We start from the raw sequence: 21,734 nt of genomic DNA, 5'->3' as shown, positions 1-21,734 counted from the left end.
GTTAATGGTAATGGATTGCAGTTAGCATTGCTTGAATAAGCAGTGTGTGTGTCCAATCAACCAATTTTGCGATTGTGCACAAAGTTGCGTTTGTTTATGTTTTTTCTTAGTAGACGCTTTTGAGCAAAACAAGGTACATTATATGTTAATCAAAGGGCAAGAAAACTCACCAAAGAGGTAGATTATCCTTCCCTTCAGTATTCCCAGAGAAACTGTACATAGTGTTTAGTTTTTGTTTGTGTAAGGGTGCCTCAGACTATGGATAATTATTCTGTACACCGCTGTCTTGACGTGTCAACCCTCCCCTGTGAAGAACTATATTCAATAGCAGCCTAGGACGTGGATTGACAGTAAACCAATCAGTGGCTGTAAAGGTTGTTGTGCCGTCCAATGGGGAGGATGGAGAGGGAGGGACTTGGAGAAGGAGCGCGAACGAGTGAGAGAGAAGATGGCAGCCTCCGTGGACTACACACGTTAGACAAAAGTGAAGGTACTCTATCGAGTTGCATTAAGTTAAGTATTAAGTAAAGTATCTTTAAGTTCAGTTCAAAGTAGTGTCATTGTGCTCCGGTTGCGGACGACGGATACCTGGAACGGTTGTGTCACGGAGAAGAACAAGTCTACACTTCAATCAACTTTGCGTTGTTGCCGTTCGGAAAGTGTATGACGTCGTAGTGTGAGGTGGAATTGCCTCACTAGTTATCCTATTGTGAAGTTAAATTAGTTTAGAGAACAAAGTGTTAGTTTCGTCGTCTTTCTAGATCAACGTGGGACGTTTCATCACGTCAGCTTGCAGGAGAAGCCAGCGCTTGTTCGTCAAGCTCACTCTCTCCCCTCCCCTCCCCTCTCTCACTCCCGCGGCACCAACGGTGTGGTCTGTGAGTATTCCCTGCCACATGAGACTCTCCACTCCAGTTACTGGCACGAATAGACGTTCACCCCGTGAACTGGCTAATACTTTTCTTGTGGAACACTTTTAAGTGACCATCCTGTCTGACACTGAGCGAACATTTAACTATAAGTGACAACAGTCGTTGACAGCGGGAATTGAGTCATGCCAAAGCATTGAACTTATTGGGAGGGACTTTTGTGATACTGAATCACGTGTTGTGGTGCTTACAAGTGTATTACAATGTGTTATATGCTGTTGATGTTATGATGTGTAATTGAAGGGGGTTTACTAAATCTAAATGCCTGTTGAAGGGAATTGTTAAGACCTAGTGAATACGGAACTGTAGCCTAAAGGTGAACTAAGAAAGGGGCTTATTTGATTTTGTGTTAATACTGTCATGATTTGGGTTTCATGTAAATTGATAATTGCTTGGTTTTGTTGCCCCTCATTTTCAGTTTGTCAGATTTCAGATTAATACCTCACCAGTGAGTAGGTGTAAGGGTACCAGGTTTTCATAATCAAAAAGGTTCGATTCCAGTTAAAGCAAATGATAAATTAAAAGTAACTTTGTTGACCATAACTTAAGTGTTCTGGTGTGAGGTTACATTTGGGAGACAGGATGCCCCCAACTTCTTTGTTTCCAATTCTTGGAGCCTGTTCTAACAGAGACTGTGTACTCACAGGATGGGCAGCTAGCGGATCGTGAGGAGATGTTTGCTGAATCTGAAAAAATGTTATGGGCTCGAAATTGCATACATTGCAATACATTGCTGACACATTTTTAAGCTTTTATTGCGTCAGTCTACTGTATTTTCTTTTATTTTCTCTCCCAGTATTTGTATTGATTTCTGATTGATTTCTGTTTGTCATGCATCTTCATATTTGTGGAATATTTAGTATTAGAATTATTATAATCTTACACTAATATACAGAAATGGGTTTAGGAGAGGGACAAAATATAGACAACCACATATAGACTGAACATTTTTGTTGAAGACAGTTGTGTTGCATCTCTGCTTTGCTGTATAATCTGTCTGCCCTGAAAATGTGAAAAATGTCTATGGAAATGACTGTCAGATAACAAAAAAGAATGAACACGTCTAACATGTCTACCTGTCACTCTTTATGATCCTGTGAGTGGAGCATGTTTGACAACCAAACCAAACTATAGTCATCATATCATCATATAATGAGCACCAAAACCCCATTTGTTATTGGTTTCTCTACAGGACACACATCATTTGTTGGAAAAAATAATGAAGCATGCATGCATGCAATTGCAAAAGCAAACATTTTCTAAATGTTATGTTTAAATATGTAAGGAAAAATACAAATCAGTATAATTACCTCATGTTGTCACATTAGTTACATAGGCACAAGATACAGTTAAGTAAAGTATCAAATATGTATTTGGGTAAGTCTCAGAACACAAACATATATTGACCAAAATGTATAGAAATATAAAAATCCCCCAACAGCTGAATTTAGGTGAGACTTACCCTGAGGGTCCTGTTCTCCTACTGGATGTCTAGCCTGTCACGAGTGCCTTTTTAAACTATTTATATTGCCTCAGGTGAAACAGGTAATGTTATGATCTTTACCTGGCAGCTGTTAACATATTATCTTTCCTTTCAAGTGATTAATCTAATTAGGAAAAAATGTGGTCTCCTATTCAATAAGTCGCACGCAAGCCCAACACTGCCTAGTTTCCAAAATCTGACATGTTCAGTGTGGCATGGCCATAAGCAATGACAGACTAATTGAGCAGGCCCGGCGCTGGGATGATGTTGTAAAAAAAATGGAAAGGGTGCAGTTTTATAGGCCTACCCAGAGAGTTGCGCTCACAGGAGGGTGGGATGTATTTCTGGATGCTGAAGGGCATATTCTAGTAACTCATTTATTACTGACCAAGTGATTGGTCATTTTCAGTTCCAAAACTCCCATTATCCGGAAACCGGCATGGAAAAGCGCTGCACAGTCTCTTATGGGAGTGTCGCCACTCATTTTCCTCTACCGCTCTGGGCCTGCCTAAACATTAGATGCTTATTTCAGCATTTTAAATGTCATCTTGCTAAAGGCAGTATAACCAGGATTCTTGTTCATACACACTTGATAAAGTTGTGCCACCCCAATCTCACAGCAGCCCTTTATCAGTAAAGAAACCATCCATTGACTTAAACAGAAGTGAATGGGAACACCTGGACCCAGTTGTTTAGAAGTAATCTGATTGGATTTAGGCCATCAGATTGGATCAAATCTTGAAAATGGGCTGTTCAAAAGAAAAAAAAAGGATTTTGAAATTAGATTACGTAATCCAGTCTTGAATGTTTTCATAACAACGTGGGTGCTTTTCCGTTAACTTTTTTCAATTCGAGGCGCTCAGGGGCCAGGGCGCCTAGCAAAAACACGAGGCAGGCGCAAAAAACGTGAGGCACTCTGGGCGCTCAAGCAGCGCACAAAACCCTTACTGCCAATACAAAACAACATAAAAAGGGGCACCTCACTGCAAAAAATGCACCCTGTCTGATCGTTTCCTAATGCACCTCACGTTTTATAAGCTGCAAAGCTCGTCCTGTCTGATCGCCCCTTAAGGCAGACATGCTCAGTGGTTGATATGTATTTAGACAAATACTTTTGAAGGATGCCAGGTGGCAATGTACTCTCATGGACTGCCCAAAAGGTATGTTAACGGTTTCATATTGATATGTTCCAGGAATGCAGGCTGTCGGTTAATATGTCTAAACTCCCTGATATATTTATAGTAACAAGGGAAGTGGAATACATTTATATCTAAAATAAATATTCTAAAAAGAAATCTTTCCTTCAGATGGCTGTTGCATGGGAAATTTGACAAAGCTTCTGACAAGTTTCAATCAGTTGTCACTTTGTATTATTTCACATAAATCAGTTCTGATGTTGTATAAAACCATAGCTGCCACAAGGTGTCAATAAATCACCAGTTAAGTAAGAGGAAAGCGGGCTTCTGTAATGCTGTGACTACTTTTTAAATATCCTTGTTTGGTTGACAATGAACTGCTTCATTGTCTGTGTGCGTGCGTGCATGTGTGTGTGTGTGTGTGTGTGTGTGAGAGAGAGAGAGCTCTTGTTACTCATGTGAGTAGGAACACCATATATATGCAGCAGCAAACTTTACCTTCACATGCATTCATAATACCAATTTAGTCACAGTGAATATGTACTGACAAGCTTCCCTTACCTCAGTTTTCTCAAACACACATTTTTTGGGGGGAAAATGAAGAGTTATAAAGAAGATGTGCATTGTTATACCTATGTCTCATTGTTATGGGCAGCCGTGGCCTACTGGTTAGCACTTCAGCCCTTTAACCAGAGGGTTGCCGGTTCAAACCCCGACCAGTAAGCACGGCTGAAGTACCCTTGAGCAAGGCACCTAACTGCTCGCCGAGCGCCGCTGTTGATGCAGGCAGCTTACTGTGCCGGGATTAATGTGTGCTTCACCTCACTGTGTGTACACTGTGTGCTGTGTGTGTTTCACTAATTCACGGATTGGGATAAATGCAGAGACCAAATTTCCCTCACATGATCAAAAGAGTATATATACTTATATGTATCTATATCTTATATCTATTGTTTTCTACTTAGTATAAACGTACCAAAGATTTCTGTTTTTGACCGAAAAACCAGTATATTTGTAATGGCTCTTCTGGCCTGCCAGACAGTCCTCTTATATTTGCTACAGTATTATTTTAACATTAGGGTAAGTGTTGTTCTCCATTGCAAGAAAGGGAAAAGCCTCAGCTCAAGTGATCTTCAACATATGATGTCTCTCTGCTCCCTCTGGAATTGATTACTCTTATGTTGTAACTATTTGAATATGTATAGCATGTTTTGTAAACCTTGTGAACTCTCATTCTTTCCAGGTAAAAACAAGCTCTTGTACGCAACATTTGGCATTCTTATATGCTAGCCTTTCTTAATAATGTTATCCTTTGGGATGTGTTTAGTCAACTCTCAGAATAGAGCCATTTTGCAACAGTAGGCCTATATGTTTATAGTGAATCATAAAGGTCACTCTGAGTTTGAATCCCCCCCAACATTCTATTAATCACTAACAAAGACACAGGATAATGTAAGGCCATTTAATTGTTTCAGCCTGAAGCCAATGTTCAAATCACATGTTGAGCTCTACTGCTGTCAAAACAAGTATTTGATTCTCTATACCAGACACTGTCCGCGGAACAGCTCCCCCACAGGTGTGTTGGAATACTGCTGGAGGAAGTCAACCATCTCATCCAATGTACGTTCCACCACAATGTTCTGCTCAGTGTTAAGGGCCGTCGCACCGCCGCTGAAGAGAGGCCTGCCATTGTGGTCCATGCAGCAGTAGGCGTTCCAGATATACTCTGGGATGTTGACACGCTTGACGTTGTTCTTGATAATCCAGTTGTTTTCGGAAGGGATGGCGCCCACCAGGACATGGGCCTGCCAGCAACGCTGAAACTCCTTCGTGAGCTTGGACTCATGGATTCGCCAGGCATTCTGGTTGAGAGTAGGATTTTGGGGAATTACATTTGTAAGGGTGAATGTGGCGTTGCGTCCTGGAACTAAATAGGAAACACAAGGACCACAAATGATGGTTATTTGATGACAAAAGCTCTATCTTATGTATGTGGCTATATGTCTTTTAGAAGTCATTAAGCCTTGTAACCACTGTGTCAGCAAAGACAATGTCATACATGGTGTCAGATAAGTCAGGAAAGACAATGTCATATAGTGCGTGCCACAGAATTAGTCCAGTATGGAGGTGGACTTACCAGCATGATGACCGTTGGGGTTGAGGTGTCCTCGGTCAAACCCAGAGTGTGTGTAGTCTTCATTCAGAGCCTGCCTCTCACCCAGGTAAATACCAGGGTTGTCCTGCCCAAGCCAGTAGCCGTCTTTCATTTCCCCACTCCATGAGGGATCCACCAGCTGGAAGGGAGAATGTATGTTATAACCCCTTGAAACTGAGTGAATAAGGGAGAACATGTATACTGCTCAAAAAAATTAAGGGAACACTTTAAGCATACACTGGATCGGTACTCTGACACTGTTTGGTTCTGAGCACAAGTAAAACTTTTGAGGCGAGTGTTTTATTTTGCAAGAGTTGTCAGACATTCTGTGAATGTAGTTTGAGAATGGAGAAAATGGTGGAAGGTTTCAAAAAATGTGTTTTAACAATTGTGGAAAACTGTAACTGTTCCCTTATTTTTTTGAGCAGTGTATAATACTGCATGTTGACATCTGTCAAAAGGTAAAACTTGACTAATGTGGCCATATGCAAAATGGACAACACTGCAGTATCAATCATTGCCTATTCGCTAAAGATACAAGGTGATCAAACGTCAAAGTGAATTTTAAGGACAATCAGATCTTTTTGTATCTTCTAGGTCTTGATATTTTTTGACAAGAAATTGGCATTGAACTCTGTATTTCATCTCTGACATAGTTGTCATCTGATGCTGATCATCTCTGGCATAGTTGTCATCTGATGCTGATCTGCATGATCTGCTGATGCAGATCAGCATCAGATGACAACTATGTTGTGGGTCTCACCTGTGGGTCTCACCTGGGGCTCAATGAACCAGCGTTTCTCCCTGCCTCCTCCATTGCTGGGCTCAAAGATGTAGGCCGAGTAGACCGCTATACGGTGATATGTGTCGTACAGCGTGGCAAAGTGGTACTGGTTGTTGAAACGATGGCAGAGGTGAACCACCTCGGCCCTGTCCTTTCCCAGGTCAGGAATCCTTCCCTTGTGGAAAGACTCGTAGCATTCAGGGATGTCGTAGAAGTTGGACACCACGTCCCCAGCCACCAGGCACAGGTAGGTGGTCACTAGGACACAAAGGGCAAATGGTTTCTGCATGGCCAAATCCCTTACTGTGTTATGCAGTAGCTCTCAGAGGGTATGTGTGCATTTTATAGCTTTTCTTTATCTCCCCATGCTCCTCCCCTATCACTGTTTTCCTGACATGGGAAGGTCACCAGGCTGGACTAAAATTAGCTTTTTTCCCCCTAAAACGCTGAGTAAATACTGTTGTAGCTGTATCTGATGGGTGTCACGTTGTGCTATTTTTTTTGGGGGGGGGGGGGGGGGCAAAGAAACATATTCACTATACAAATGATCTGGACATATTCACTATACAAATGATCTGGAGAAAAGATGAATATTCTGCCTTACCCTCACAGTCTCATTGCTGTTCCTTTACCAGTTTTGGACCAGGTTTCACCTTAAAGGCGCCATGTGTAAGAATTGAGGTAAAAATATCCAAAAAATGAGCTACACGCATCAAAAGAATGAGAAGAAATAAGGGCGATGGTGTCATTAAAAAAATGACACGGTATAGTGCTGCAGAGATATCAACCTGAATTAGCATGCTAAATTACTAACCACAGCCCGACAGGTGTCATAATACCAGTTTCGGCCATGGGAGGCGGTATGCGGGCAACATAACCGCCAGCCAAACTGCAATACACGTGTCTCGATTGTTACTCTAGGGTAGACCAACTCACTTTCTGCCAGGTGAGGTGTGAAACACCAACGATCATAGAATGGGTTTTGGGGGTAACCCATTGAAAACCATCCCAGCCAAAGGTGTGAGGTTAACTCAATTATCATCTGAGGTAGGAGCCAGATTAATTTGCTGGGTAGAAGCCAGATTAATTTGCATTGAGACCAGCATATAATGACTTAAGTTGGTAACTTTTGGTAGTTCATTGAGACAGGACAAAGTAGTTCACTGAGACAGGACGAAGGAGAGAGAACTCCAGAGAATATGCCGATACGAGGGCAGGCATAGGTTGAACCTTTGTGAACTTTTGTGAACCTTTTTACCATTTTACACTGGAATCACCACTTTGCTGTATCAATCCGAAGAAGAGAAAACCTTTCCTATTTTTTCTTACAGAACATTTATGTTCACATATTCTGTGAAACATCCGTGAGGCATTTAAAAAAGTTTAAAAGGTATGTTGAGTGCTGTCCTTGTATTTAAAAACGTTCCACCTCAACGTCATTATGACACTTGATACACTAACAGTACATCTATCCATCCACCACAGAATCACGTGATCATCCACAAAGACAATGGCAAGGCTCTTACATGCCTGGCAGACAGTCACTGTATTCTTGCTGCAGGTATAACTTAACATGAGGGAAAGTGGTGTTCTCCTCAGCACGAGAGAAGGAAAATCCTCAGGAGTTAAAATACAATCCACCATGATACCCACCGGAATCCCTGACCACCTTTGTTGCTTTTGTTCCTCCGAGCCACCGAAGACGGCTTTGCCTACTTACCGTGGCCTGCTGGTTAGGGCTTCGGGTTGCCTGTTAGATCCCCGACCAGTGCGAACGGCTGAAGAGCCCTTGAGCAAGGCACCTAACCCCTCACTGCTCCCTGAGCGCCGCTGTAGCAAAGCAGCTCACTGCTCCGGGTTAGTGTGTGCTTCACCTCACTGTGTGTTCACTCTGTGCTCTGTGTGTTCACTAATTCACAAATGGGATAAATGCAGAGACCAAATTCCTTGTGTACGCCAGTATACTCCGCCTAGAAACCTGATTTACATTTACATTTATGTTAGTCAGTCGGGTCTGTAAGACTTTCACCAGGCAGAAGAGTGGTCATGGGCAGAGTGGCCTGAGATGGCCTCTCAGTATGGGAGCCCTCTGGTTCTGAAAGGCGCAACAGAGATCATTGCCAGAGCACAACAGAGACTGATAGATAGATAGATAGATAGATAGATAGATAGATAGATAGATACTTTATTGATCCTCAAGGGGAAATTCAAGAATTCAAGAAGTTCAAGACTGAGCCAGCAACATTGCTGTGTTTTTCAAGGGTTAAATATTGATGACAGGGTGTGGGAAAGGAGTGTGTGTGTGTGTGTGTGTGTGTGTGTGTGTGTGTGTGTGTGCTAAAATGTTACCTGATTTCACCCAAAGTCACATAGGTGTTTGTGTAGGAAATCTAACCAAACTAGTTGGGATACTACTCCGGTCCTAGGTGGTACTTTTTCTACAACAGACTTGTACAAGTTTACCTTGGACACGTCTTCAATGCACTTGTTATCGTGGAATTAAAAAGTGAGAGATAAGCCTTGAAAAAACTGATAAGCGCAAGAGTGTGTTGACCAGAATTTCTCTGTATCAAAATGAGAGCTCTAGTCTATTTACTGTAGGCCTACTTTCCCCTCAAATTCATGGAAGCACAAGATCCTGCTAACCAAAACAGGATTTTCTCATGAATTAAGCAAGACTTGACTAACTGGGTGTGAACTATAATGATGTCAAGTCATGCAACAAGTAACTGATTATTCATTTAAACAGAAAGAAAAAGATAATAAGGATTACATTTGTAATAAACATTTGATGATTATACATTAGTATGCAACAGAAACTGATATGATTTTTGAATGCAAACAAGAAAAAGCTCCAAGGCATTTTCTATTTCAAAACAGTTTAAAAGCCTACTGTATATTGTCATAGCTTGGTCATTTGAAACCTTTTTTTTCAAGCATTCAAGCCTTTCCAGTCAAAATATTTTAACTCCCTGATAAAGGCTTGATGCTAAAACAAGTCAGAGTTTTTAAAAGGTTTTAAATGACCAAGCCATGACAATAAGGCTTTTGAAGTATTTTGAAATAGAGCTTTTTCTTGTTTTGGATCATCAGTTTCCCGTCCTAAGAGTACCTCAAACATACAGCTTTGAGTCCAGGAGTCCTCTTTAGACATGTTGTAAGTTTGTTGAGTTGTTGTGAATCTAGCTCAGTGTGAAATTGCCATGAGATACCTCTAGATGGCAGAGTGGCACAACGATTTTAGTGTTTAAAGAAGTAATGCAATAGTGCCAAATTTGTGGATGGTACCAAAATACTTGCTCTCTTTCTCTCCCTCTTTCCCTCTCTCAACACACACACACACATACACAAACACACACACACACACACACACACACACACACACACACACACACACACACACACACATCCTGTGTGCACAAACAACCTGCATTAATCTTTTGGTACAGGTGCTGAGCGGCCTAGAATTTAATGTATGGCCTCATTAGATGAAGCTGGCGTCTGTCCACAGGTTTACTGCTTCACCATGCTCCATGACTCTGCATGCGTTGAGGAGGGAATATGTTGGTACAGGGGTTCATTAAAAAGAAAACATAATAATGAAGACTCAATTCTAAGCGCTAACTCTGTGAAACCTCTGTGGAAAAAAAATCTAACAATATTTTTTTAGAAGTCAGTCTTACAGCAGAGATAGAGCAGAGTTCTCACTGGTGTGTAGTCTAGGGACACACCCACAAATGTGTCAACAGCAAATAGAAATGACACAGTCCTGAAGACTATCCCGTCAGACAGAGTAATCAGCATGTGATACAATTCCCTAATATTTCAGTCGTTTTTAAAGGGCTTAAAGTTTTCAGGCCATTTAAGATTTGAAAATAGGCAATTATATATGACGGCTTCAAATAAGTCTGATAACAAGGCTTTAAGCCCTGTGATTATTACCAGGGACGTCTAAAACATTTTAGGAACTTCCCTGAAGATTTTAGAGATGATGGTATTGTGCTTGGCTCGGTTCTGAAAGGTGCTTGTTGTCAGAGGGTGAGAGCCTCACTGACAGGTACAGTATGAGTCAGAGCCAGGAGCATCTTGAGATGAAGGGGACGTCTGGATGCAGTCAGAATGGCTGTGTGCCATTCAGCCTTCCCTTGAAAGAGTGGAGTGTAGAAAAGGCCACATTCACACCCCATTCCTCTCCTCTGTTAACCATGCCTTTAAAGTCAATGCGTTTCAGATTTATTCATACATTTCCAATATATTTATGCATGAGCCAACCAACCCCCCCCCCCCCCCCCTCCCGCCACCACCACCCACCACCTCCTTCAAACACACACACACACACACACACACACACACACACACACACACACACACAAACAAACACACTTCTGTCTTCCTCAACACACCCCATCCCATTACTGTAATCCATCACAGCAGCATCATCCGCCATGCAAGCAGCCGCCGGAGTTACCATAGCAACCACCTCAGGCCCCGGCTCTGTGCAGCTCTCTTCTGATTGGCTGCAAGGCTCAGGCAGTCTGAGTCTGTCTGGTAGATGTGGTAATTGGCTTGGAGTCTCCAATCACCCCCCCCCCCCCCTCCCCTCCCAACAACACACACACACACACACACTGCATGGCATGACGCACACAGTCATGTAATCACACATGCACACAGGAATCTGCAGAGCTGGAGCAGGAAGATTGAGGTCAGAGTAATGATCTTTTTTTTTGGGGGGGGGGGGGGGGGTTGTACGGACTGTGTCTGTTTGAGAAAGAGGGTGTTGGGACATTGGGCTGAACAGCCAGAGGGATTTGGGATAGGCCAAGGAGGGTCCAGGCAGGATGGACAAACTGTTTTTCTGTTTTGTTTTTTTAGAATCCTGCAGTGTTGCAAAAGAAGACATTTGGCAAACAAAAGCCCTGAAAATGGAAAAGAATAAACATGCTTGGACAGCCACGCTTGGGTAGGTCTCTCCATCACGACTCATGTGTCGTTACCGTTCAGGAAATTGTTGCTCTGCTGAGAGTAAGAAGTCATCTTTTCACAGTCTAGGTTTATGAGCCTCATTGGAAAAGATATATACTTGGGTTAACAAATACTCAAATGGGAGACAAATATTCAAATATAATTTGTGAACACAGGGATGTGTCAGAATTTCCCAAAATACAGTACACTTATCTATCATATGCGACAAGAGACAATTCAAAAAATCTATTTCTAGATGTGAACATTGCAGGCAGCAATGTAGACTGGTTCAAATCCAGACTTTTTTTCATTGCAGTCACTGAGTACTAAGTGAAACGGGTGTGAGGAGAGATAACAGGGCATACGTCACAACAGCTTGAGATCAGGATTTAAGACTTTTATTTCTTCAAAATGTCGGCAGAATTCAACAGGAAATAAATAAAAAAAAAAAAAGCAGTTGTCTCCTTGTGTTGTATGATGGCATCAGCGGTGACAGCTAAACATCTGTGGTCTTTTGTTTTTTCTGAGTGTTGTCAAGTAAAAAAAGAAAAACACATTTACGAAATAATCAATCAATCAAAAATGAAGTCCCCCTTTCTCTTCCTGACAAGATATTCACACATTATTTTTGTTGTTTATCAACAGAACAGACAGAAACTGTTCACACACTCTCACACTCACAAGATTTATTATTATTCTCTTCTGTTCAAAAAGGAAACCAAAGAAAGAGTGCAAGCACGGTTCACAGCACAATGATAAATAAGGCCTGCCTCTGTCCAAACATCGGTCACACCCCTAAAGACCCCTGCTGCCCGACCTCATCACCCAATTCACCTCTAACTCTCACCTCCACTCAAAAGAGTAGGAGCCTGGGGACTCCCAGTGGGGAGGGGCAGAGGAGTGGGCATCGGAGCGGTCAGACGTGAAGGTGTAGTCCATCCTAGGGCGGAGGGTCCCTGGTTTGCCCAACCACTGACATCAGGAGGGTGTGTGTGTGTGTGTGTGAACACCCAGTAATTTCTGATAGCAAAGCCTTTCTTGGCCCAAAATCAGCCAGAGATCAGAACAGACTGTACACATTAGATGAACACTGTTTCCGTACACATTGATCCTTTGGCTCACCCGACTCAGCGTCGAGACTGTATAACCTTTATACAATCACTCCAGTCTCTCCATGTCTAGGTAAAAGGCAGAGGAGCAAAAAGCTCAGCCCTGACGAGAAAAAGAGAGAGGGTCTCCAAATGCCACTTCGGACATCACACCCTGATTATGGAATCGATGTAGTAGTACACTGTTTACATTAGTTATCAGTTAGGCCAGGTCCTGTTTCCTGGTTTCCTCCTGAAGAGCCTGCATGCTGGATATGCAGTTTCTGTGATACAATCAGGAAGACAAAAACACAGGGCCGGAACATTCCTCACGTTGTCTTTGTGCAGCCTTGGGTGACAAACAGGAAAGGTTGTAGTTTGTGTTTGCGTGTGTGTGTGTGTGTGTGTGTGTGTGTGTGTGTGTGTGTGTGTGTGTGTGTGTGTGTGTATGTGTGTGTGTCTCTGTGTCTATGTGTGTGTGTATGTGTGTGTCTTATTTCAAGAACAATTAAAAAAAGCCCACACGCATTTGTGTGAAATGTTCAAAGAACACAAAGGAGCTGGGAAAATTATCAAAATGTGAAATCAAAGCATGTTTCTCCTTGGTTTATGGTAAGCTAAGTGACTTTGACAGAAATCTAACGGCATACTGTAGGCATATGTTTTATAGATATCTATTGATATTCCAGTACGCACCACATAATCGTATTGGTCATACACTTACATTATCAAAGACTACTGTTCAATGCTTTTCTTGCTTTCTTTTAAACCTTTCATTTAAAAGTAGCTTTCATTTCCTTTGAATCAAAGTCTGCAGAAATTACTTTGTTTCCACATTTTGATGCATAATGAAGCACACTAAAAAGCAGCCATTTGCGATGAGACAATGAAACGTAACAATCTATTTACAATGCGTTGCCTAAGTTTTAACAACAGAACACTTCGGGAAGAACTGCCACTGAAGTGGACGTGGGAAGGATGAAGGTGTCATTTTAGGTAGGCCGCATATGGAGGGGACTTTGGGTTTAAACAAGTGCCAGACCACAATCACACATGCTAGGCATCTCAAGTATGATCTGGTCATTACATTTCTCTTCTCTACCAGGACTCCCTCCTTCATTACTTCCTTCCCTCCTAATTTCTTTCTTTCTCTCTCTCCAACATATTTTTCTTTTTAAAGCACACTGTAATTTTTAAGTCTTTCAAAACAAACACATAAAGACTTAATTCAGAAAATGCTTAAATCATGGAAAAAAATGCTTAAAATATGCTCCAAATGTGTCTTTGGAACATGTGATTTCAACCAGGATACTTAGAAAATGCCTCGATTTCATGGAAAAAGCTTTCTATAGCCTATACCTTGATCTTACTTTTGAGACCAACATCCTCTTTACGTCTTTAGCCTCTACCAATCAGAGTTGGAGGAGCGACCCTCTCACATCTCCACCTCAAATTTAAGAGCACAGTACATGGACATACAAACACGCTCGCACACACGCACACACACACACACACACAAACTCAGAATCAACCTCTCTCGAGGGCACAGAAACATTATTGCGAATTAAGTGTGCTTCTTAAACATTTTTATCTGTATACTTCTTTTAAAAAAAGACAAAATGTTACATGCAAACAACATTAACAAATGGTTAAAAAAGATGAACCGAAGATTTTGCCCTGTTTTATTTTTAAACTGAGCCAGATTTTACTCATAAATATACAGACACTCAAAACACGCACGGATGGTGAGTAAATTTCTGTTGGCTTTTTTTTTTTTTAAAGAAAAGTTGTTAAGTACAATAGGTTATGGCATAGACGTCCCATTCTAATTAGCATTGTTGTTGCTGGAATTTCCGCCAAGCGTTAAGCATGCACCTCTACCTCCCGCATAGGTTGAACTGTCAGTCAGATGATGTATGGCCAAAAGGTATAGTTTTCATGTCAGTGACCTAACACTGACCACCCCTCTGTGAGACCAGGCAGGTGTTCTGCAACAAACATTGGTCCTCTGCCCGTGCTGAAACCCAGGCATTATGTACAGATCATAATCATATTCAAGTTCCTCCGTCAAAATTTCCCATACTTTCTCAAAGATTGTGAGTGAGGCTGGAAGGTGGGGTTGGTTGGTCGGTCACGAGAACTTGCTGAAAACATGGACTCCACTTTGGTGAAGGGAGTGTTTTGTCAGATGGCTTCCTGCTTGTCCACATATTTTTGCTGATGTTACCACTTGTTGTGGCTATAAAATGGCTGCTGGCTTTTTCTTTCAGACCCCCTCAAAAAGAGACGACCCCCCTCCAAAGAAGTCCCTAAATCCATGACCCCTTCCTCACTATACCCTCAGTAAAGGGAATCCATGATCAACAGTTTCAATGAAGGAATGCTTTTAAGTAGTCTTTTCCTCTCGGAACACTCACAGGCTCCGCACCTGACCTGCTCTGGACAGAGCAAACCCACCTGCGGCCAGAGAGTGACCGAGAGAGGGTGGCGAGCCTCAGGGTACAGCGGCTGAAGAGGAGAGGGGGGAAAGTGACGTAGAGAGAGAGAGAGAGAGAGAGAGAGAGAGAGAGAGAGACGGGCAAAAAGGCAAACAGCCCAGGGGGAAGGAAAAATAATAATGGTGGAAACTTGGGGCAAGCCCAGATAGAGATGCATTCTCTCAAGCGTGGGAAAAAAAGAGTGCTCTCACCCGTCTCACAGTTGGAGGGTGTGACAAGGCTTGCCTTTCTTGAAGTGATGGGCGGTGGAAAAATAGTTTCGGAGGCTCAAGGTAAAGGAGAGGTGGAGATATCTCTTTGGATGTGCCATTGTATTTTACCATGGCAACAGAATGGTGGGCCGATGTCATGAGAGGAGGGGGAAGGATGCGTGGCTCCGGTGGCTTAGGTCAGAGTGATGTAAGCCGATGCCTTCTCTTTCAGCTGCCGCAGACACAAGTGGCAACTCCAGCTCCCTGGAACACCAAGAACCAAAACAGATAACAGTTTAGAGAGGATGACTACTATGACCAGTGACCTCATACTTCATTCCACGTTCTCCATGAATTTAAACAGTTGTGGAATATTGAACGGAACTGATACAACTTTGCATTAAGTAATTCATTTAGTGAATGCAATTTAAAATGTAAATGTAAAATTTGAATGTATTTTGTATTGTAATTGTAAAATTAAATAAGCCCACTAATCTGGTCCAAAACCATATCTCAAAATCTGTCCAATGGTATATCGGTCCCAATATTTTATGGCCTACAATGATAAAACACATGACATAAATTATGCTAACATGCCACCGAACGCTATAATGTTTTAAGTGAAACTGAACTCCAAATTCCACAGTCATATTACCCACACGTTTATCAGAACAGTATGAGCTTTGAACCAGGATGTTTTCCTGATATATATGGAGACCCATAACCTAAGTTTCATTCCCAGTATTGATACACTTACCCTCAGGAGGTTCAGCCATTGGAGGGCTCAGACAATACATATGGTAACCTCTGTCACAATCATCACAAAACAGAAGCTGATCCTAGGAGAAAAGGCACATGCACTCACACACACATGCACACACACATACATACAGACACACACATACACACACACACACACACACATATCGAGTTTGACAGACAGAGAGAAAGACAGACACGACACAAAAGCACAACCCAAATGAGCTACTTGCTATAGTTAGAAGAGGTTCATGATGATGAGCAATTTGACTTGTGGTTGTTGGCCCCTGTAAAGGCCCCTGTAAACTGTCATGAATAAGCTGAACACCATGTCAGTTAAATGACTGTGTTGCTGTCTGCTTTGCTGAGCGTTGCCTCTGGCTGTGTTTGTACTGAATGCAGCTTCAATTGTGACGTTCCCAATGTGCTGAAAGTATGTGGCAATTTGCAAATTAACAGTGTAGTGGTGCTGATGAAATTAGACAAGTTCATTGTTAAAAAAAAACATTTGTGTGTGTATGTGTGTGTGCGTGCGCGTGTGCATGTGTGTGTGTGCATGCATGTGTGTGTTATTGTGTGGGTGTGTCTGTGTGTGTGTGTGATCATGTGTGTATGTTTGGGTGTGTGATTGTGTGTGTGTGTGTGTGTGTGTGCGTGCGTGCGTGGTGCGTGTGTGTGTGTGTGTTATTGTGTGTGTGTGTGTGTGTGCGTGCGTGCGTGCGTGTGTGTTATTGTGTGTGTGTGTGTGTGGCAGGTGCTCACATCATTCTCGGAGGTGCCGCATAGGCTGCAGGACTTGCACTCAATGCACTGCCAGCGGTAGGTCCGCACCGCTGCCGTCATGTTGACCGTAAACTGCAGGCAGGAGGGGTGGCCTGTGGGTAGGGACAACTGTCTCACATTCATCACTGTCTCAGTGCTCCCCCCCCACTACACACACACACACATACACACACACACACACACACACACACACACACACGCACACACAGACACACACATACACACACACACACACACAATCCCACACCCACCCACACACATACACAATCACACACACAGACACACACATACACACACACACACACACATGCACACACACACAGACACAGACACAGACACACGCGCACACCACACACAGACACACACATACACGCGCACACACACACAGACACACAATCACACACCCACCCACACACACACACATGATCACACACACACACACACACAGACACACCTGCACAATAACACACACACACACACACACACACACACACACACACACACACAAGCATCTGCAGCAGTACACTCACACAGCAGTGACTATATGAATCACACGTGTAGCTCCACACAAAAAAACTTGGAGGTCTGCTGCACACAGAAACAGCCGCTCCAGAAGTAATAATCAATACTGTATGTCTGAAATAAAGTGTCCAATGTCTAATTTGTGGTCTGAAGTGGTTTTATTTTTACATAACTCACTACTGTGGCCACTATAGTTATTGTAAAAAAAATAAATCCTCTTTTACTCAATTTGCTTCAGTCGTTTGTATTTTGCAAAGAATTAACTGATTTAAGTGACCAGGGAGCTTTAAAAATGACAACAAAAAATGTCATAGAATGAAATGGAATTAGCAACCAATGTTTCTGTTTGGCAATTGCCACCATCGGTTTAACTGTTGTTGGTTGAAAGCTGGCAACCATTTTGTAAAAAACGTTATAGTAAATAAATGGTATAGCAGCGCTAGTATATCAAAGCACACTGTTGCTGCGGATGATGTGTGTGAGACTGACTGTTGAGAGGGCTGCATGTTGCTACCTGATCTCCCACAGTCTGCACAGGAGATGAGGTCTTCGGGGCAGCCCGTCTTCTTGGACCCTCCGAGGCAGAAGTCGCAGTAGCCGTTCGGGATGACCGAGCCGTCGGCAGCTTTCTTGGCTGACGGAGAAACCAAAAGCCGGGATTAGCACAGTGAGTATTAATTTAACACATGCATTTAGGTCTACCTCTGTCTTTCTACTCTAACACAAATACTATGCAGTCTCCATTCATTACAACTACATAATGAGCAGAGAGGTAATGGGACAGTAGCCCCCTAGAGGATCAGAATCATTATTGGCTGTGGAACACACACAGACACACACACACACACACACACACACACACACACACACACACACACTCACACACACAGACACACACAGGCACAAAGACAAAAGAGACAGCTTACAGCCAAACCAGCAAGTGGGTTTAATGAAGGAAACACACCAAAGTAAGAAATCTACAACAGACAAGCTATGTCCACAGAGAGATGAGAAACAGAGAAAGAAAGAGAGCGAGAGAGAGAGAGAAGATGAAGAAGAAGAAAAAGAGGAGAGAGGCACAAAGGTAAACTAAAATCAGTCTGGAGATGCCTGCACTCTCCCTGTGGTGAGGGGTGCTTGTGGGTTTTCCCTCCATCTGTCTGCTGTTGTTTTTTTCTTCATGGAGAGACACGCAGGCCCGACGCGGAGCCTGGGACTTTCCAGCTCGCGCTCTGCCAGCGAAGCACTGCTGAGGGAGGGGACAGGAGGGGGGAGCGCTCCGCTGGGAGGCCTGGGGGTCTGATAAATATTTCCACAGGAGCAGAGGGAGGGCTGTGACAGACCTGCCACGTGCAGGCAGGGAGACAGGTGCACAGCAGGAGGCCATTTTGTAATGTCATTAACACGGGAGGAAACGTGTAAAGGACGATTTTCCTGCTTTATGCTCCAAATCTCTCCCCTCTTCTCTCTCTCTTTCTCTCTCTCTCTCATTCCCTCTCAATCTTTTATTTCTCTCTCTCTGACTGTAACCATTTCTCACTACAATTCTCTCCCCCCCCCCCCACCCCTTCTCTCTTTAAATAGCTATGTGCAGACTGCAAGCAGTGCATTTTCATGACTGAGTGCCTTGAGGAACTCAGACAGGAAGTGGGAGAAGTCCATGAGAAGATGGAGCCCATCCCCAAGCACAAGTGCAGTGAGCACATCTGTGCACAGAAACCCACGGACAATCTGCAAACCACACATGCTCATGTCCATGAAAGAGGACAGAGCACAGCAAACAAAGCACAGCCACTGGACCCTGAGCTCTGAGCGCTGATGTATTGTTGTGAAGTATATGGTGTCTTATCACTTGATGATAATACATCAGGCACACACCCATGCACAAACACACACACACACACACACACACACACACACACACACACACACACACACACACACACACACACATGCATGAAATATACACCCAGAGACACATCCACATAGATATCCGAGTACACACACACACACACACACACACACACACACACACACATACACACACACACACATTCACATATATCCACACACACACACACACACACACACACACACACACACACACACACACACACACACACACACACAGAGAGAGACTGCGAGCCGTATGTTGGAGTGGAGTCAGTAATCAGGCCTGTCTGTAGGGTGATTTGGGAGCTGGGGCCTCTCCAGTGAGGTCATTAATCCAGAACCCTCCGTGGAGAGAGTGTCTAAGGAGGGGGGAGGGGCAGCCCATGCTCAGGGGAGGGTGGGGGGATCTGTGTGTGTGTGTACGGTATGTGTGTGTGTGTGTGTGTGTGTGTGTGTGTGAGAGAGAGAGAAAGTGAGAGAGAAAGACAGAGGGGTGGGGTGGGGGTGATGGGGTTGTGCACACAGAATAACGGCAGGACTTTTATATATATATAGTTCATGGTGCTGCTCCCCTCAATAATCTCCCGAGAAATGAAAAAAAAAAAAAGAAATGAAATTAAAAATCCCTCAGATGGGAGGACCACTAAAAAAGAACCGAGCAGGCAGCCATGCAGTAGAGCCAAGGCATAGAGACTCTACTATATATAAATATACAGGACCTGCTGTATAATTAATGTAGAGGAACCCGTGGCAAATAGTGCAGTGTCCAACAAAAGAAAGCTCTGAAGGTCTCACAGTCAAAGGGCCCTAACAAAGGCTCGCCCCACCAGCTGGTCCTATTTTAATTGACCTCCTCCATACGTTTTATCCACTGTGAAGCAGCCATGTTCATCCTCCGAGATAAAAACATGGCGGATCCCGAGTAGAAATCAGAACTCTGAGCTCATTAAATAAATATGCCTTATTTATGTGCTGCTGGAGGAAAAAATGGGTCATACCGCCCGCATATGGTACGGTGTTTGTGGAAGGAGAGAGGCGCTGTCCGTGGTGCTGACGGCCTGCCCGTGTGTGCAGTTTTGGGGGCTGCATAAAGACCAGAGCAGTGCAGAGCACAGGAACAACAGCAGCAGCAGCAGCAGCGCTCCACTGGCTGTGCGAGGCTGGCTCCTAGCCATTAAATCACAGTCATTATATGAGCAACAGTCCGGCCCAGTGTGTCACATAACAATGCAGCTCCAGTCCATTACCGGCTACCCAACAATGAGGCTGTGTGTACTGCGTGCTGCCTATTTAAAGAGTTTCATAATACACAGTAGGATTTTTTATTTTTCTAAATGCGCGTGAGTCGACTGTCTATTATTATTTTTTTGCGGGACACAATAAAGGATAAGGCGTATGAAATCAAAACAAAACATAAATATGATTGCGGATTGCCCAGCAACGCGCACAAACGTGCGGCCGAGTGACGGGGGTCTGAAGAATAAACAGGATTAGATATCAAATGAGTGGAATGAGTTTGACAACGCACATGGGAGAGCGAGAGCCCCCTCATTATGAAGGCGAATAAGCTTGGATTCTTCAAAGGCCGCGGCCAGCCCCGCGTTTAATGTCTAATCCGCGCCAGGGCCCGGCCGCTTCCGCTGAGAGACCGGAGCAAAGACAGCCGGCTGGAAATCTGTTCTTTTGTCCTTTCTTCCTCTTTTTATTTCATCTCACACTTGCAGGCTACACTCGAGATTCCCCATGGAGTAAAACGCACACATAGGCACAAGCATGCGCGCACACGCACACACACACACGCACGCGCTGAACACACACACACACACACACACACACACACACACACACACACACACACACACACACACACAAACAAATTCACGTGTGCACCCACATGCACTTACAAAATGTACATTTGTGTATGAAACGCATCACAAAATAATGAAATGCATATGCACTAATCATGTGAACATCAAAAAACGATTCCATCCCTACGCCCAAACACATATCACGCATATGCATCACATTGCGACTCTATTCACCATGAAATCCACAAAAAGGCCTCAAAACATGTATGTTTATCTGTGTTTATATGTGTGTGTGTGTGTGTGTGTGTGTGTGTGTGTGTGTGTGTGTGTGTGTGTGTGTGTGTGTGTGTGTGCGCGCAGGGGGTCCGTGTGTGACTAAGGAACGTCTATGTGTATGTGGGGGTTGGTGTCTTTACTTCTCAGTGAGAGAAAAAACGGCCCTCCGGCCTGCTAGACATAAATAGGAAAAGCCCATCAATGATTAAAGACTTACAGCAACAGCACACAGATTTCCTCCCACTCCCAGGAGACATGCAGACAGACAGATGGACAAACAAACTCACAAGCAGCAAAGACGGACAGACAGACAGGCACAGGCAAACAACAATGTAGGCACGACGTAGACAAACAAAAAGACAGACAGTTGGACACAAAAAAAGACAAAGACAGAAAGACAGTCAAACAAAACAAAAAAAAGACCACAGACCGCAGAAAGACAGACAGACACAGACAGACAGGCA

The 21,734-nt window shown here is 43.4% G+C and overlaps 2 protein-coding genes across 4 annotated transcripts in view; both read right to left on the bottom strand.

The window, feature by feature from the left end:
- Positions 1 to 5,086: 5,086 nt before the first annotated feature.
- On the bottom strand, positions 5,087 to 12,391 carry si:dkey-243k1.3 (endonuclease domain-containing 1 protein-like). The gene is made up of 6 exons (XM_042064638.1): positions 12,300 to 12,391; positions 10,196 to 10,206; positions 8,517 to 8,582; positions 6,480 to 6,745; positions 5,686 to 5,842; positions 5,087 to 5,475 (listed from the first exon to the last, which is right to left on the bottom strand). Exons 1-6 carry the CDS (start codon positions 12,389 to 12,391, stop codon positions 5,087 to 5,089), a joined length of 981 nt encoding a protein of 326 aa, XP_041920572.1.
- dpf1 (D4, zinc and double PHD fingers family 1) overlaps positions 11,869 to 21,734 on the bottom strand; it is a 43,388-nt gene continuing 33,522 nt past the window's right edge. For all 3 annotated transcript variants that reach the window (XM_042063466.1, XM_042063467.1, XM_042063468.1), the window contains 4 exons: positions 17,808 to 17,927; positions 16,751 to 16,863; positions 15,987 to 16,068; positions 11,869 to 15,493 (listed from right to left, as the gene is read on the bottom strand). In XM_042063466.1, coding sequence (XP_041919400.1) covers positions 15,423 to 15,493; positions 15,987 to 16,068; positions 16,751 to 16,863; positions 17,808 to 17,927 — 386 coding nt within the window. In that variant the 3' untranslated portion in view covers positions 11,869 to 15,422. The remainder of the gene's footprint in view (positions 15,494 to 15,986; positions 16,069 to 16,750; positions 16,864 to 17,807; positions 17,928 to 21,734) is intronic.

Source organism: Alosa sapidissima, chromosome 15, assembly GCF_018492685.1.
Source record: "Alosa sapidissima isolate fAloSap1 chromosome 15, fAloSap1.pri, whole genome shotgun sequence".
In the NCBI taxonomy this organism is placed as follows: Eukaryota; Metazoa; Chordata; class Actinopteri; order Clupeiformes; family Clupeidae; genus Alosa; species Alosa sapidissima.
The sequence above is the reverse complement of the archived record's forward strand: the minus strand, read 5'-3'. Positions and strand labels throughout refer to the sequence as shown.